The 18,435-nt window shown below is 46.5% G+C and overlaps 1 protein-coding gene across 2 annotated transcripts in view; it reads left to right on the top strand.

Moving 5' to 3' along the window:
• Positions 1–18,435, top strand: part of TMEM19 (transmembrane protein 19) — a 455,689-nt gene that overhangs the window by 302,401 nt on the left and 134,853 nt on the right. For both annotated transcript variants that reach the window (XM_086921730.1, XM_086921720.1), the window contains exon 4: positions 8,780–8,917. In XM_086921730.1, coding sequence (XP_086777856.1) covers positions 8,780–8,917 — 138 coding nt within the window. The remainder of the gene's footprint in view (positions 1–8,779; positions 8,918–18,435) is intronic.

Genomic DNA, 18,435 nt, shown 5'->3' on the forward strand with positions numbered 1-18,435 from the left:
CCAACCACGCTATCTACTGAAAAAGATAAGTTTTAAGTTTTTTTCTAAACTGGATTTCGGAAGATTCAAGCCGAAGTTCCAATGGCAGATTATTCCAGCATTTGGGGGCAAGGTATCTGAAGGATCTGCCTCCCATGCGAGCTTTAGATATTCTGGGTACTTTTAACAGCCCGGTCTGCGAGGACCGGAGGCTGCGTGTAGGCTCATAGTAGGCTATTAGGCTCTGAAGCGGGAGAGGTGCCTTGCCATTCAAAATACGGTGGCAAGTGGCAAGGGCCTTAAACTTCACTCTCCTCTCAATAGGGAGCCAATGGAGCGCTCGCAGGGCTGGCTTGGCGGATGCCCTCCTAGGGAGTCTGAGGACCAGCCGCGCTGCCGCGTTTTGAAGAACCTGCAGACGACCGATGACCCTGCCTGTGGCCCCCAGATAGAGTAGGTTCCCGTAATCAAGTCGGGAGGTGACCAAGGCATGCACCAGCGTCTGACGAGCAGAGATAGGAAGCAGGTCTAAGACTTTCCTAAGGGCTCTCAGAACACTGAAGCATACCCCCGCCACCCGACCGACATGCGGGCCAAAGGTGAGGTCCCTATCGAGCCACACGCCCAAATTCCTGGCCTCACGGCAGGGAGCGGGAGCTTCCCCCAAACAAGGTGGCCACCACGCCGACGACCACGCCGACGGTACACCCCCCACCACGAGCACCTCGGTCTTGCTCCCGTTCAGCTTTAAACAGTTGGCAGACATCCAGGCAGCAAGGTCATTCATGCAGTTCCTGAAGATGTCTGCCGCAAGACCGGGCGCGCGCGATAGGGAGATGACCAACTGCGTGTCATCGGCGTAGGACACCAGGCGGAGGCCATGACCCTCCACAATGGCCGCTAGGGGGGAGACGTAGATGTTGAATAGAGTTGGGCTCAGGGACGAACGCTGAGGAACGCCCTGGCCCAGCTCGATCTCCCTAGAGTAGCACTCACCCAGTCTGACTTGGAAGCACCTCTCAGAGAGGAAGGACTTGATCCATCCAAGCGCAGCTCCTGTCACCCCACCTCCATTCAGACACTGTAGCAAGGTGGAATGTGCTACAGTGTCGAATGCTGCGCTTAAGTCTAAAAGGATCAGTGCCATCGTCTGGCCCTCGTCTACTCCCTGTCTGAGTGCCTCCACCGCCACGAGAAGAGCAGACTCCGTCGAGTGACGGGGACGGAAGCCAAATTGCGAGTCGTGGAGCAGTGAAGCCGCCTCCACGAACTGCATGAGCTGTATGTTGGCTATTTTTTCCGCCACCTTCGCCATGTAGGGAAGGAGGGAAATGGGACGGAGATTGTCCAGCTTTTCAAAGCTGACATTGGCCTTTTTTTGCAAGGGAAGTACCACCGCCTGTTTCCAGGCCTTCGGGACCACTTGAGACTCAAAAGAAGTGTCCAGAAGTTGACGCACATAGGGCTCTAACACTGGCAAACTGTCTTTGAGCCGGCTGGGGGTGGTCGGATCTCTGGGGGAACCGGACTTGATGGATCCACAGATACGGAGAAGCTCCGTAGTGGAGGGGGTGACAAACATGGTCAGCCGATGTTCCCCTTCCCTTCTTGGGGGTTCCAAGAGGGCAATGCCACTATCTGTCCTCTGGGGGAAGGAATTGTATATATTGGAGACCTTGGTTGCAAAGTACTCCGCAATACGATTACAGCCCTCCGTAGTGCAAAGTTTCTTTGGTGCTGTGGCGGATTTTCCTATTGCAATAGATTTGTAAATAGAGAAAAGCTCCTTGGTGGACTGCTTGGCTTCTTCAATTTTATTGCAATAATATGATGATTTAGCCTTCCTAATCAACATATGATAGGCACGTCTGCAATCAGTGTAAACAGTTTTGGCCTGCATGGAGTATGCAATCCTCCATTGCCTTTCGGCGCGTTTACATGCAGCCTTGGCCGTACGCAGATCCTCATTGAACCAGGGCGCCGACCGTTGCATTCGGCCGCCTGATTTCGACATACCCAGAGGTGCCACCTGATTCAAAGCTTCCAGAATGCGTTGGTCCAAGTTGAAATTAACTTCATCAACCCCGTCGCCCCCAGGATGACCTTTCTCAGTAAGTGCCCGATTGAATTTGGCCAGGGAGAATGCTGTCCATCTGCGCCTAGGATGTTTATCAGCGGGAGGGTCAACAGAATTGCCAGTTAAGAGATACTGTAAATATAGATATGTTGCCACTTCCACACTTTGAACATTCTGTAAAAGGGTCTGCCCTAGAAGAACTTCTTCTAGAGAATGAATTATTTGAACCAGAGTTCTTCGATAGTAATGAAAGGGTCCCAACTTACAGTGCCAGGGATAGCAACACTATTATTGACTATATATTCATTTCTACGGCTATGTTACATAATGTTATTTTTTATAATGCTATACACACTACATTTAGTGATCATAACCCGGTTGTGTTGAAAGTAGAAAATAACAACTTATTTTTATTTAATAAAAATACTAAAGCAGAAATTTCTGCAGACTTAATTCCAAGGGACCAGGGGAGGCGGGTAAAATGGAGCAAAGTCATCCCAGAGGATTTTTTCCACTCCTTAAATCAAAAAGTGGGTAAAGAAATTAACATCTGTAGGGAACCACTTAAATTTGAGGGGAATATAATCCGGTCTTTTGAATCTATCTGCCGCCAGGCAGCAGATGATCTAAAATATAAAACGAAAAACAGGGAGAAAAAGGTAAAGGGGTGGTTTAATACCGAATGCTCCAAATCACACCGAGAATTACATAAAGCTTTGAAAATGATACCCCGAGATAGATCTGAGGTGGCCAGGCTTAGGAAAAAGTATAACTTGGATATTCTAAGGAGAAAAAAAGAAATAAAAAGACAAGCTTGGGATGATTTGCACGAGAAGGCTACCCTGAGGGACAGCGCAAAATTCTGGACCATTGTTAATACTCCCTTGTTTAATGGGAAAGAAAATGCGCCACTAGAGGTAAATATTCCAGAACAGGAATGGCTGGATCACTTCCAAAGGATCTATGGCAGTAATCTCAATCTAGGACCCATAGACCCAATACCGATTGACATACAAGACACTCTACCAAGTTTTACTATAAAAGAGGTACAGAAGGCAATTGAGGACACGGCAGCCCAGAAGGCCCCTGGCCCAGATGGCGTACCTGCCGATATGTTCAAAGCAAACTCGGCCATGTGTCAGTTGTACACCCAAATGTCTTTAATGTAGTCAGTATAGATAAGACAAGACCCCCAACTACATGGTCACAATCCATCATTATCCCCATATTTAAGAAGGGCCAAAGGGGGGACCCAAGATGCTACAGGCCCATATCATTGCTAGATTCTTCATTTAAAATCCTAGGTAAGGTTATCCTAGAAAGAATCTCAGCTTGGGCCACTAATAAAGATATTTTGTGCGAGGCTCAGTATGGCTTTCGATCTGCCAGAAGCACAGAAGACCAATGCCTAAATCTACATCTCATACTGAGCAAATATACAGTAGCATCAAGGGGGATGATGTATCTGGCTTTCATGGACTTGTCCACAGCCTTTGACCTAGTTAATAGGTCAAAGCTGTGGACAATACTCCTTGATAAGGGACTGGATCGAGCACTTGTGAATTTTCTGGCGCAACTTCACAGTGATCTAAGGGCGACTATTCGTATGTCCCAGGAGGGAAACTGTACCGCATTTTTTAAATCTGGAAGGGGGGTGCGCCAAGGGTGCATCCTGGTCCCCATGCTCTTCTCTCTTTATATTAACTCATTGGGAAAGTCTCTGGAAGCGGCCTCTAATGATGTACCGCGCATGGGTGGTTCCATGATGCCGGTCCTATTATATGCCGATGATACGGTATTGTTGTCAAGAACCCCTAATGGCTTACAACATCTACTAAATGCATTTGGGGCTTTTATGCAAGATCTGGATTTAGTAATAAATACAGAGAAATCACATGTCATGGCAGTGGGCAATCGCAAGAATAACATTAAAACCCTCTCTTGTAATGGCTCCGTGCTCTCTAAAGTCAAAGTTTTCACCTATCTAGGAGTGGTGTTTGATGAGAAAGGGACGTGGGCACCACAAATCCAGAATAAAGCAGCGGCAGTAAACAGATCGTCTGCCGCTATTCTGGGTTTCGCAAAACGACTTGGTGGCAAACCAGCCGAGGCTATCTTGTCTATCTATAGAGCCAAAACCCTGGCCATAGCCAGGTACGGGGCCTCGATATGGGGTTTTAAAAACATGTCCCGTATCCAAAGAGCGGAGAACATATTTTTACGATCTCTTATGGGTCTTCCCCAATCTACTCCTGCCTTTTCAATCCATATGGAATTGGGGATGGGGTATATTGAAGACACGTTGTCCTTGGCCCCACTCTTGTCATGGATTAAAACATGGCTTAACCCCAATCTAACTCTAAATCATAAGATCATTAGAGACTGCATGGGGCGGGACAGAGTGGCTGAGATCGAGTGGCTAACACATATTAAAACAACAGCAGGATATCTGGGCCGCCCTGATCTATATACTAAACCCGAAGGTCTAAAAAGAGAAGACATTAGCTGGGCCAAGTCCCACATTATAAAGAAAAGGGAAGCAGAAAGAGAGTCATGTGAAATAATGAAGTCAACTGTAAGGTCTCACTATATGACGATTACAACTTTAGCTATCCAACCATATTTGATGACAGTAAATAAACCATATCACCGGTGGCTCCTACGAAATTTCGCTTTAATCAAGCTCACTTTCTGCTGGGTGAATACGATAAGTGGTGTAAGCCCCACGAGAATGCTCCCTGCAGTTGTGATGATTTCTCTGATCAGGATTTACTGCATTTTCTGTTTTTTTGTCCTTTTTTCAAAAGTGCCAGGGAGAAGTTTATTAAGCCTATACTGAAAGATCAAGAGTTTATGCAAGTTAAACCGGCTTTATTGTTCCTGCAGCTTATGGAAACACCATTAGTAATGTACGGGGTAGCTAATTTCCTGACAATGTCTATTCGGTCCAGGCAAAAAAGACTTCGACCACCTCTAGCCTTATAGTATGGGAATTGGCATTTTGACCGAAATATTTCTAGGCTATTACCATCTGACTTAGTTTTTTGAATTCCTCAAAGTATGCACACCTCGCCAGGTTATGGTTGTAAATTGATTGTAAATAGAACTGTAAATAGAACTGTAAATAGATCTGTAGTAAATTCAATGTACAAACTATGTAAATCCTTTGAAAAATCTGAACAATCTACAGTGGTTCTAAAAATAATGTAGTTGTATATATTTTTTGTATAGTTATCTTGATCACCATTGAAGATCTGTACATAACGAATTCCTGTTTTTAAAGAATTTTATAATTTGTTTTTTTAAAACTTATGCTTGTTGTGATCAGAAATGAATGTATAGCATACTTTTATGATTTTAAAATAATCGAATAAAGTGTATTTGACTGACTCTGACTCTATTGGTGCCCCTGCCATTTGGTATTCCCCACTGATGTTATTATTTTATGTGTGTTCCCCTTAGATGGGAGGAACCTCTGTGTGGTGGAGCTGTGATCTTCACCTTCACGTGTTTCTCTTCACTGCAAGATGCTATTTATTTGTTACCAAATGCTTGATTTGATCTGTACTATGCAGATTTGAGCTGCAGTGCTGCATTTTGTAATGTGTCTGACATGACTTTCCTCAATAAAGATTTTTGAAAAATAAAAATAAATAAAAAATAGGGATTGCCCAATGGAAAGTCACTTGAGATATAACGTACATACAGCAAACTGGTTCGAAAGTTTGTAGAACCTAGATGAGCAAGACTGTCCGTTAAAGATCCCCATATCACAAACAGAAAATAACAATAGGGTAGCATATGAAATGACCAGACAATTAACCATCATGACCCTTCTGCCGATTGCTGCAGATGGTCAAGTACTGCCAGAGATAATCAAGGCAGTACAAAAGCAAACATATGGTGTAGAGACCAATGCCTTAAAAGTAGGAACACATCAGACTACACTATCTTAGATCTTTCCTATCTCTCCCATGCTAGATGTAAACTCTGCAAAAGGAACACAAAGTGCTGACGACAACCTTATTAAACTAATTAATCAATCATTTGTAAAGCGCACTACATACCTGCAAGGGTCTCAAGGCGCTGGTGGGGAGGGGGAGGAGGAGGGCTGCCACTGATTGAACAGCCAGGTCTTGAGTATCCTCCTGAAGGTCAGCAGGTCTTGGATCTGTCATAGGCTCAGTGGGAGGGTGTTCCATGTCTTGGCGGCGAGGTGGGAGAAGGATCTCCCACCGGTGGTTGTTCTTCAGATGCGCGGGACGGTGGAGAGGTCGAGGTCGGTAGAGCGTAGCTGGCAGGTTGGGAATGTAGAAAGAGAGCCGTCTGTTGAGGTAGGCTGGGCCAGTCTTGTGGAGTGCCTTGTGTGCGTGGGTGAGGAGATTGAAGGACATCCTCTTGTTGACAGGGAGCGAGTGCAGGTTTCTCATGTCGGGGGTGATGTGGCCGTAGCGTGGTATGTCGAGGATCAGTCGTGCCGAGGCGTTTTGGATACGTTGTAGTAGTTTGATGAGCTTGGTCTGGGCTCCTGCGTAGAGGGTGTTTCCGTAGTCGAGTCTGCTGCTGACAAGGGCCTGGGTGACTGTCTTTCTTGTATCTGTCGGGATCCATCTGTAGATCTTGCGGAGCATGCATAGGGTGTTGAAGCAGGAGGCAGAGACGGCTTTGACTTGCTTGGTCATTGAGAGTGTTGAGTCGAGGATGATTCCCAGTTTGCCTGCATGGTCGGTGGGTGTCGGGGCTGCCCCCAGTGCCGTCTGCCACCAAGAGTCGTCCCATGCTGAAGGGTTGGAGCCGAGGATGAGGACCTCAGTCTTGTCTGAGTTCAGCTTCAGACGGCTGGTCTTCATCCAGTCGACGACGGCCTTCATTCCTTCGTGGAGGTTGGCTTTAGCTGTGATGGGGCCCTTGGTGAGGGAGAGGATCAGCTGAGTGTTGTCGGTGTAGGAGATTATGTTGAGGTCATGCTGTCTGGCTACGTGTGCGAGCGGGGCCATGTAAATATTGAACAGCATCTGGCTGAGGGAGGATCCCTGGGGTACGCCGCAGATCTCCTGTTGTTTTACCTCAGTGAGCCTTCTTTGACTTCAAATGCCATGGCTTGTGAAGGGACATTTCTATGCATCATTGCAAGCCATTTCTCATGCACTGTCAAATAAAATGTCCTAATTTGCTGCCTCAACATTTCTTTTCTTATAGAGGGGCAAGAATTCGAACATGGAACATGTTGCAGTGCCAGAGTCACTAAAAGTCTTTCCCAGCCTACTCTCATGGAGATATTTCACATCTACTCCAATTACGCTGAACATTTGGTAGACCGGTGTTTTCAGACCCTGTTTTTTTGTCATGTCCAATAGAGCAGTCATGTTTTCCTGTAAAAGTCTAAGAATGCAGGAGTGTACCTTTCTTCACATAACTATCCATATGCATGCAAAGATCCTCACATTTCTGGCATTTGGCATTGTCACTAAGCAAACATTCTGTAAACCGTCGCCACATGGATAATATAGCATTTATCACCTCTAGGACGTAGAACTACCTAAATGACACAGTTGGGATGACTTCCTTTGATGCTACACAGAGCACAACATGGTGGAGAAGTGTGGCTCACGGTGTAGAGCAGGCAGACCCGGGACCAGGGTTCAATTCCCGACGCGGCAGGGTCTTGAGCTCAAAATGTCCACGGACTTGATAATTCTCGCTTTGGTGCCTGCTCTAATCTAATCGTGGGTTCTCACTCTGCAACTCTAGGCATTAAGCTTGCTTAATCTCCACAACGGCCCCCCGCGGCGGGATGCCTGGCTTTCACCTTGGGGAATGCCTGTAGGGGCTATCTCACAGGGAAAAGCCAGGACAGGTTCCCAAGGCAAGCGCCGAGATACCCTTCGGGTCATTGAGCGCTATATAAGAACACACATACATACATACATACATACAACATGAGAAATATTTGCATTTTAGTTGACACACATTACATAATAGTGCACCATACTGGACTATAAAGTCAATAGCATTCTTCATTAACTCTGAAGATTGTAAAGATACTTTTTGCATTGCATCTAGCAAATTATCAAGGTTGACCAAATCCACAACATTTTGTAGAAATGATCTAGAGACTTTTCGGTGTGAAGAAATTCTGTGTTTGTGTTTGATTCTACTTGAAATGCTAGGAACATGTTGCACTAACTACAATTCAAGTGCTAATTTCTGACATATTTTACTAATTCTACAAACAAGAGTTTCTTGAATCAAATTTGCACAAGGTTTTTAAAATCTACTGTAAAGTCATTGAAACCCTGGTATGTCTTCCTTTATTATATAAATAGATTAGACCTAATAAACCTTCAACTCTAAATGTGCATATTTTAAATATATTTTCAGTCAATGATTGATCCAGCTTCCTTTAGTCTGATAGGGTTTAAGTAACACAACTTGAACAATGTGTTTCTTGTTCTGTTTAACTCAAGATTTTTGGTATTTTGAAAACTCTTGTTGCTGGGGAAACTCTCTCTTGAATGCAATGTAAAATACACCTTGACAACCTTGCAGGTCTGCAATAATCTGTGAAGCAAAAAAATTTAATGTTATTGATTTTGTTTCTTTCCTTATGAACTGATGAATAGATGTCTGCATACCACGTACAAATGTCATTGTACAGATCATTTCTTTCATGCTTTATGATGTTGCTCCTAATGTTGTCCTTCAACTGATTTTACTTTATAGGATTAATCATTGGCTTCATCCTCACAGTTGCAAATTTCAGCTTTTTTTCTGCATTGATGGCCTTTTTTGTCACATCCTCCGTTCTTACTAAATGGAAGAGTGAGGTAAAGAAGCGCTTCGACTCCGAATACAAGGAAGGTAACAAAATTATATCAACAAAGCATATTCATGATAAATACTGTTTCATAGATTATTTGGTTTAACTGTATCCTACAGTTTGGAAAATTAGTGGTTGAATGTAATTTATAACCTCAGTTTCTAAGTACTATTTGGGTACCTGTGAAAGTCTCTTCTTTTGAAAACAAAACCTCTTCATCTTAAGCCCGTCATAAAACCCACAGTTTCTTGATTGAACATTTTTAAAATCATTTATTGCTCTAAGCCTAGACATTTCGTTTATTTTGTTTGAACGTTTTTGTAGGAATCTAACATAAGGTTCCTGAAATACAGAACCATGATAAGAACTTGGTCATATGTGCACTGCAGGTAGGCATGTGGGGTCCACCGTAGGCCCATAGCCTCCCTGTGGTCGCAGGTGGTATATGAACGTGAATCTCCCACAGCTGCAGATGACCAGGATAATGGTGACTGAAGGGGCTGGGTCGACGGCTTGACCTTGTTTAGCCGACTGGAGTATTGCTCAGGGCTGCCTCGACTGATTGCTGCCTTGGAATGCTCGAGCACTGATGGCCTGGGAGATGGTGACCACGGTTGGGGCTCTTCGCCTTCTCTGCCCACACCCCTCTATGCTGTACCCCACCCTCCAGTGTTCTGCTGACACTGTGATACCCCTGGGACAGTAGTTTGCACACTAACATAGTTTCATTTACTTGTTGACTTTTACTTTTCTGCCCACCACTTACCCCCTCCGTTTTTTGAAATTTTATGTGTTCGGGCTATACAGTCCTATCTCTGACCCTAGATGGGTGAGCTGACGTATGCTACCCCTAATAGGTAATCCCATGATCTCTTACTGTTATAGCAGACCACTCCCACAGACTGCCTCATGAGTTCTCCTGACTTAAGACTAACCCATCGCTTAGACCAGTACAATCAGGGGAGCATTATGCTTGGTTTCAGAGCAATGTGGCTGCACAAGTAGGGCGTGGCCACAGGGAGAAGTTCATTTTAGACTTAGCGTACATAAGTATTACTTGGAATGTTGTCAATGCTGTTATTTTAGTACATGCTGTTTGAGGCATATGAGCTGAAGATTGCCTACTTTTGCATAGATCGCCATCTGGTGTTGGGCTTGGATGTTTGTACTTTTTTATTGTAGAAGTCTTTGTAGTCACAAGATAGGTGACTCCTCCTTTGGTTAGTAGTGCGCACTCCAGATAGATTTTTTTTTCCACCATCGGGTTCGGATGTAATTTGCTGCGCTCCGGGTTGGTGGTGTTTCGAATCCCCTTCGCCGTGCAAAGCTCTCAACGCTCAGCGGTATTGTTTCGATTGCGATCTCTCAACGCGCATCTACTTCACAAACAGATTTTCGAGTCCGGTCGTCGACGTTGGCCATTAGGCCGTTAGGCCGATCGGCTCCATGAACTAGCTTATGGAAAGGAATCAATTTAAAAAAATGCAAGTGTGGGGCTAAATTCCCACACAGATCGCCACGAGGTCTGCCACCTTTGTCTCTCTCCAGATCACGAGAATCGACACTGCCAGGCCTGTGATTCTTTTAGGTCCAAGAAGATTATACTTGATCGCCGGGCTCAACCTCCCAAAATGTCCAGTTCCACAGCCTAGGCGCCAGAAGACCTCTTCAAGGCAGGCCCGACGATCTGGAGACAAACAAGCCAGCATCTCCGAAGCTGACGAATCAGACTCAGAAGACCAGTCGATTACTCCAGGTCAACGAACCGTGAGTACTGACGTCGACGCCCGGACCAGAAAAAACACAAGGCTCCATTAACACCTTCACCTTCGGGTCTGGGTCGACACCGTGATACTGCTTCAGAAGCCCCGCCTCCGGGCCCAGCTCTGAAGCCCACTAAGCCTTCAGGCAGCTCGGGATCGATCCAGCCCCATCACGTTACAGTAAAACCCTCTTCGGCACCGAAACATAAGCGCAAGGTAGTACCGTCGACTCCAGATTCTTCAGTGCTGAAACCAAAACTCAAAATACCAGAGACTTCGGCAAGGAAGATAGGCCAAAATACCACCCTGAGCCTTAATCCTCGATGCCGAAAAAAGAAGGAACTTTTTCCATCCAGATCCATCGGATCCTAAGCAAAAGACACTGCATATTGACCCCATTACTGGCAAGTCGCCGCTATTCCACATAAAAAGAGGAAATTGGACACCTCAGAAACACCTGAATACCCTCAAAGAAAAAAGACTCGGCCACCTCACCTATGGGGCCTTTTTCACCACCTTACTCTTTCGGTAAGTTTGTCACGGTTCCCTATCACCCAGTTTTCTTTTATTTTCGCACCCGGACCTTTATGCTTTCTTCAGCATTACAACTTATCGCCCACAGCGTAGTATGTAAATTCCGTATTCCCATTATTTTGATTTCTACACGCCAATGACTCTCTTGACACACATATTCATCTTAACTGTTGGCTAATCCAGCTACGTTTATGATTTCACCTTGATGATTGCCAATTACATTTGTATGGTTGATAAATGCTTGAAGACTTTTCATGCAACATGTTTAGTTTAAACAATGTACTATGTATTTGAATATGCATAAGGTTCGCATGCTGAACGCTAAGATCCTGTATGCTTTCATTTTCTAGGCCCCTGACGAAGGGTTACCCTGTTTAACCCGAAATGCATTGGGCGGGCATGAAGTAATGCAACTAATTGTTCATGATTGAAATGAATTTCTACAATCAATTTTGCCAAAGAATATCCATTTGGAAATGGATCAATACACATGATGATCTCAAGAATGATATGATTGTTTCATTTGGAAAAGATAATTAAGCACCACGAAATTAATGAAGAAACCTGTTCGTTTCATGTAAAACAAGCGCGCCTTTAGTGATTTCCTAATCATACTTTGTTACTATTACGTAAGGCACTAACAGGCACAGTGCGACAAGGAAACGCGCCCAAATTTTCTTTAACCCAGACCTATATACAGGAGTGCACGGAGATACAATAACCTAACTTACGGTTTGCGCAACTGATATATAGAGCTGCACAATACCATGGGGTTCAACTCCATTCAGACCCCCTAGAAGAGGGTTTTTTATTAGAGACATTCGCACAGCCTCAAGACAACAAACACTCTCTCTATGCTCAAAGGGATGAGTAAACAAGCCCCTGAGGTTTTTAATGACCCCGTCAGAGCTAGGGTGCTCAATCCTAGAATTGAGAAAAACCCATACCAGCTCCAAGTGATCCTGTTTACATAGAGGGTCAACTTCCTCTGGACTCATTGATAGTGGCAAATGCCTGTAAACGGGCAAATTCCCAAACCACAGGTGATGCACCTTAGGCAGACAAAGACTCTAAACTAGTCTAAACTATTATATGCATCAGGTAAGCCTTTTCTAGCAAGGTATGACAGGGCTCACTTTGATGAGCTTGAAAAGCTCATGCAGCATCTCCCAGACCAAAATAAGACCAAGGCAAACGATCTTATACAACAGGGGAAATTAATTACAAATACCTCAATTAAATGTGCCCTGGATGCAGCAGATACATCATGTTGCACAATTAATGCAAGTGTATTACTGCGCAGACATGCGTGGCTACACATATCTGGTTTCAAACAAGAGGTACAGTCCACTATCCTCAATCAACCCTTGGATCAGGAACGCTTGTTTAGACCTACTGTGGACACATCTTTAGAAAAGATAAAAAAGGACCCAGAACCTGCCAAATCTATGGGGGCTCTACACGCAACAACTAGTAGAGGTTCCTTTTGTCCCTCCTCTTATAGGGGCGCCTCCAAAACCACTGGCCCAGAAAACACCTGTTCAAGATACAAAAGCTCCACTCAAACTTCCCCTAGCAGAGGATATTTTAGAGGGACTTAGAGAGGCAATAACAACCGGGGCAGATGACGTGGTTCTAATACCCGCAACTCCCCCACCACAAAACAGTGACTTCCCTCCACTCCCCGCAGACCACTCCACTCCGGGAAAGACTATCACAGTTCTTACCTGTCTGGAATTCCATCACCACAGGCAAGTGGGTAAGATGAATTATCCAGTATGGTAGTATGGTTACTGGAAATTACTACTACTACTACTACTACTACTACCTTCCCCCAACATACCTCCCAAACAGCGTCCAATGTCCGCTTCTCAAGCAGGAGGTTCTCTCTCTCTTGCAAAAACATGCAATAGAACCGGTTCCCTTACCAGCAAGGTACAGGGGCTTCCTCCCTTTATTTCCTCATTCCCAAAAAAGGATGGCTCTCCCAGGCCAATATTAGACCTCAGACCATTAAACCTGTACATACAATCTAACCACTTCCACATGGTCACGCTACAACATGTCCTCCCACTGCTCCAACAAGGCGATTTCCTTGCCACTCTAGATCTCACGGACGCTTACTTCCACATTCCTATTCACCCTGCTCACAGGAGATACCTACGGTTCATGGTCAATGAACAACATTACCAATTCAAAGTCCTTCCATTTGGGGTCACAACAGCACCCAGTCTTCACAAAATGTCTCGTAGTGGTAGCAACCCACTTAAGAAGACAACACATTCATGTGTTTCCTTACCTAGACAACTGGCTCATAAAAGCCAAGTCACACCGCAATTGTGTACAACAAACACACGACACAATCCAGCTGCTGCACAACTTGGGATTCACAATAAACCTCACCAAGTCACATCTCTTACCGTCCCACACCCAACAGTATCTAGGTGCACTAATAGATCCTTCCAAAGTCCTAGCATACCCCAATCCAGCCAGGATAGCGAGTATGCAAGCCCCCATAACAAAATGTCAACCGCAACACTCACTACCAGCTCGAGTCTTCACGCAGTTAATAGGGATGATGGCCCCTTGTATCTTAGTTGTCCCTTACGCAAGACTCCAAATGCGTCCGTTACAGGAACGTTTAGCACAACAGTGGAACCAAGCTCAAGGTCATCTTACAGATCTGGTGTTGGTGGACACCCAGCCGCACACATCGCTCGCTGCAGTGGTGGCGCACACAAAATCTTTCCAAAGGGCGGCCGTTCTTAGACCCGGTCCACAAATAGTACTAACAGCAGACTCATCGCTCACCGGCTGAGGAGCTCATCTCTTGAACAACACCATACAAGGTATGTGGAGCTCTCAACAAAAACTCCTCCACATAAATCACCTGGTGTTACTGGCCATATTTCTTGCCCTGAAGTCTTTTCAGAAACCTCTCCTTGGCAAAACTGTCCTCGTCCGGACGGACAACATGACAGCAATGTACTATATACAAAAACAGGGGGGGACACACTCTGCAGCTTTCATGACTAGCACAGAACATTTGGAGATGGACCATTCCTCAAAAGATATACCTCTTATCAGAACATCTACCTGGGATACACAAACAAATTGCGAATCTGCTCAGTCGTCAACCGCAGATTGATGAATGGGAACTTCATCCGCAAATTCTTCTTCCGTCTTTTCAAATGTGGGGCCACCCAGACATAGATCTGTTTGCCACACATTTAAACACAAAGTGCCCAAACTTCGCCTACAGGTATCCACACCAGTTGTCCAAAGGAAAATGCAATATGGATGAACTTGTCAGGCAGATTTGCATACGCTTTTCCGCCTCTCCCGCTCATTCCGTTACTGGTGCACAAACTCAAACACTCTCTCACAATGGTCGTGGTTGCTCCAACATGGGCCCGACAACCATGGTTCACCACACTGCTAGAACTCTCCGTAGTTCCCCACCAAAAGCTGCACCTTTCCCCAAAGCTTCTCACACGGAACCATGGAGAGCGCCTGGACCGCGCCCAGCGCCAGACCCCCTGCCCCTCGCGCTCCCCAGCCCCCCCGCACTACCTACGATGCCGCCACCCTCCTAGCCCTTAACCCCGGCCGCGCCCCCAACTGCGTCCAAGCCGCTCCTGGACGCACCCATGGACCGTTCTCCTGCTTCTCCTGCAAATTTAGCGGCACCGACAACATCTCCGCTACGACCACACCACAGATTCCCGACCCCTACCACCTACAATGCATCCTTCTCAACACCCGCTCGGTCCACAGGCACTCCATTGACCTTTGGAACCTACTAGACACCATCTCTCCTGACGTCGCCTTCCTAACGTAAACATGGATGAACGCTTCCTCCGCCCCTGACATCGCCATCGCTATCCCAGATGACTATAAGATCACACGCAAGGACCGCACCGACCACACAGGAGGAGGAATCGCTATCGTCCATAAGAAATCCATCCGCATCTCTACCAGCTCCGACGCCAACCTCGCTAACTCCGAACACCTTCACTTCCAGATCCACATCGACCCCAAGACCACACTCAGAGGCACCCTCCTCTACAGACCACCAGGACCCCGCGCAAAATTCAGTGAAGACATCACGGACTTCATCACCCCACACGCGCTCCCCTCCAAAGACTACATCCTTCTGGGAGACCTCAACTTCCACCTTGAAAAGATCAACGACCGCAACACCGCCACCCTCTTAGACAACCTCGCCAACCTCGGACTTAAACAACTGGTCACTTCCCCCACCCACATCGCAGGTCACACACTCGACCCCATCTTCACCTCCAGCAACCATGTCTCCTTCAGCCACACTACGGATCTCCTCTGGACTGACCACAGCTGCGTTCACTTCACCTACAACAAGCCGAAACCCATCATCCACCTCCAACCAACTCTACAAAGAAACTGGAACAAAATCACCACGGATCAGATCTCCACATCGCTCCTTCGAACCTCCCCAGCCCTCTCTTCTAACGCCAACGAAGCTGCCTCCAACCTCACCCTTTGGTTATCCAACACCGCCGACACCTTAGCACCACTGAAAAAACGTCAACACAAACTTGGCAACAAGAAGGCCTCATGGTTCAACGATGATCTCAAGAAGTCCAAGAAACTGTGCCGCTCCCTTGAAAAGGCCTGGAAAAAAGACCCATCCACCAGCACCAAGGACGCCTTCAAAAGCGCCACCCGTACTCACCACCAACTGATCCGAAAAGCCAAGAAAACAGCATTCAAGGATCGACTTGACAACAACGCCCACAACAGCAAGGAACTTTTCAACATCGTCAAGGAATTTTCCAACCCCTCGGCCAACTCCAACGACATCACCCCCTCTCAAACCCTCTGCGACTCCCTAGCCTCTTTTTTCCACAACAAGATTGCTGACATCCACAACAGCTTTGACAACCAACCCGGAAGCCAACCCACCCTACCATCTGCTGACCATCTTCCCCCCGTAAACACCCTTAACGCCTGGAACCCAATCTCCACTGAGGACACCATCCGCCTGATGAATTCCATCCACTCCGGATCCCCCACAGACCCATGCCCTCACCACATCTTCAACAAAGCAGACTCCGTCATAGCACCGCACCTCCGAGACGTCATCAACTGCTCCTTCAACTCCGCTACCTTCCCAGAAGACTGGAAACACGCTGAACTCACCGCCCTTCTGAAAAAACCAACAGCAGACCCCACCGAACTCAAAAACTACCGCCCCATCTCGCTTCTTCCATTCCCGGCCAAAGTCATCGAGAAAGCCGTCAACAACCAGCTCGCCGCCTTCCTCGAAGCCAACAAATCACTCGACCCCTCACAATCTGGCTTCCGAGCCAAACACAGCACTGAGACCGCCCTCATCGCAGCAACAGACGACATTCGAACTCTACTGGACAATGGAGACACAGTCGCCCTCATCCTCCTCGACCTCTCCGCAGCCTTCGACACAGTCTGCCACAGCACCCTTTTACAACGCCTCAGAAACATCGGAATCCAAGGAAAAGCACTGGAATGGATCACCTCGTTCCTGACCGGAAGAACCCAGAGAGTCCGCCTCCCACCATTCAAGTCCGAGGCCTCTGAAATCATTTGCGGCGTACCTCAAGGATCCTCACTCAGTCCCACCCTCTTCAACGTATACATGAGCCCCCTCGCGGCCATCGCCCGCCAACACAACCTCAACATCATCTCTTACGCGGACGACACTCAACTGATCCTCTCTCTCACCAAGGACCCCAGCACCGCCAAAACTAACCTACACGAAGGAATGAAAGAAGTCGCCGAATGGATGAAACAAAGCCGTCTGAAACTGAACTCAGACAAAACAGAAGTCCTCATCTTAGGTACATCCCCCTCTGCATGGGACGACTCCTGGTGGCCGGAAGCCCTCGGAAAAGCACCCATCCCGACAGCCCACGCACGGAACCTTGGCGTCATCCTGGATTCTTCACTCTCAATGAACAGACAAGTCAACGCCGTATCATCTTCCTGCTTTAACATTCTTCGCATGCTCAGAAAAACATTTCGCTGGATCCCCTCCGAAACAAGGAAAACAGTCACCCACGCTCTAGTCACTAGCCGACTGGACTACGGAAACACCCTCTACGCAGGTACCACCGCTAAACTCCAGAAGAAACTACAACGAATCCAAAACGCCTCAGCCAGGCTCATATTAGACATCCCACGCAACGAACACATCTCTGGTCACCTTAAAGACCTCCACTGGCTACCCGTCAATAAGAGGATCACTTTCCGACTGCTAACCCACGCACACAAATCACTCTACGACATCGGACCAGATTGCCTCAACTCTCGACTGTCCTTCTACACCCCCTCCCGCCAACTTCGCTCTTCCAGCCAAGCCTTCGCCACTGTACCTCGCATCAACAAGACCACCATGGGAGGCAGATCCTTTTCATACCTGGCTGCCAAAACATGGAACTCACTCCCCGCTTACCTTCGCCTCACCCAGAATCACCTAGCGTTCAGAAAGCAGCTTAAAACGTGGATATTTGACAAATAATCCTCCTCCCCTTCCTAAGCGCCTTGAAACCCTCTGGGTATGTAGTGCGCTATACAAATTTTATGACTTGACTTGACTTGACATCCAGAACCAGCTCAAATGAACCTAGCGATCTGGCTCCTGAAGGCTAAGAGTTTGGTTACCTCAATCTCCCACCAGACTGTATGAACGTCATTAAAGAAGCTAGACGTCCTACCACTAGAGCATGCTATGCAGCTAAAAGATTTGTTATTTACTGCAATAACACAATCAATCCACTAGATGCGTCAACTCAGAACATTTTCGGTTATCTTCTGCATCTACAAAGATGTAATCTGGCATACACTTCCATATGATTACATCTTGCTGCTATAGCAGCTTACTTATAAAACAGACAACACTTGTCATTGTTTAGGGTACCTCTCATCAAAGCATTCATAGAATGCCTTCAAAGGTTAATTCCTCCCAAAATTCCACCTTCTCCAGTATGGAATCTAAATGTTGTACTTACTAGGCTCATGGGTCCCCCATTTGAACATTTACATAAATGTGAGTTGCAGTTCCTCACATGGAAAACAGCCTTCCTTGTGGCCATCCAATCTCTCAGAAGAGTAAATGAACTCCAGGCATTAACCATATAAGAACCATTTTTGCAAATACATCACAACAAAGTGGTTCTTAGGACAAACCCTAAATTCTTACCTTAAGTAGTTTCGGCTTTCCACCTTAAGTCTGTTGAGCTCCC

Source organism: Lissotriton vulgaris, chromosome 1_1, assembly GCF_964263255.1.
Source record: "Lissotriton vulgaris chromosome 1_1, aLisVul1.2, whole genome shotgun sequence".
Classification (NCBI taxonomy): Eukaryota; Metazoa; Chordata; class Amphibia; order Caudata; family Salamandridae; genus Lissotriton; species Lissotriton vulgaris.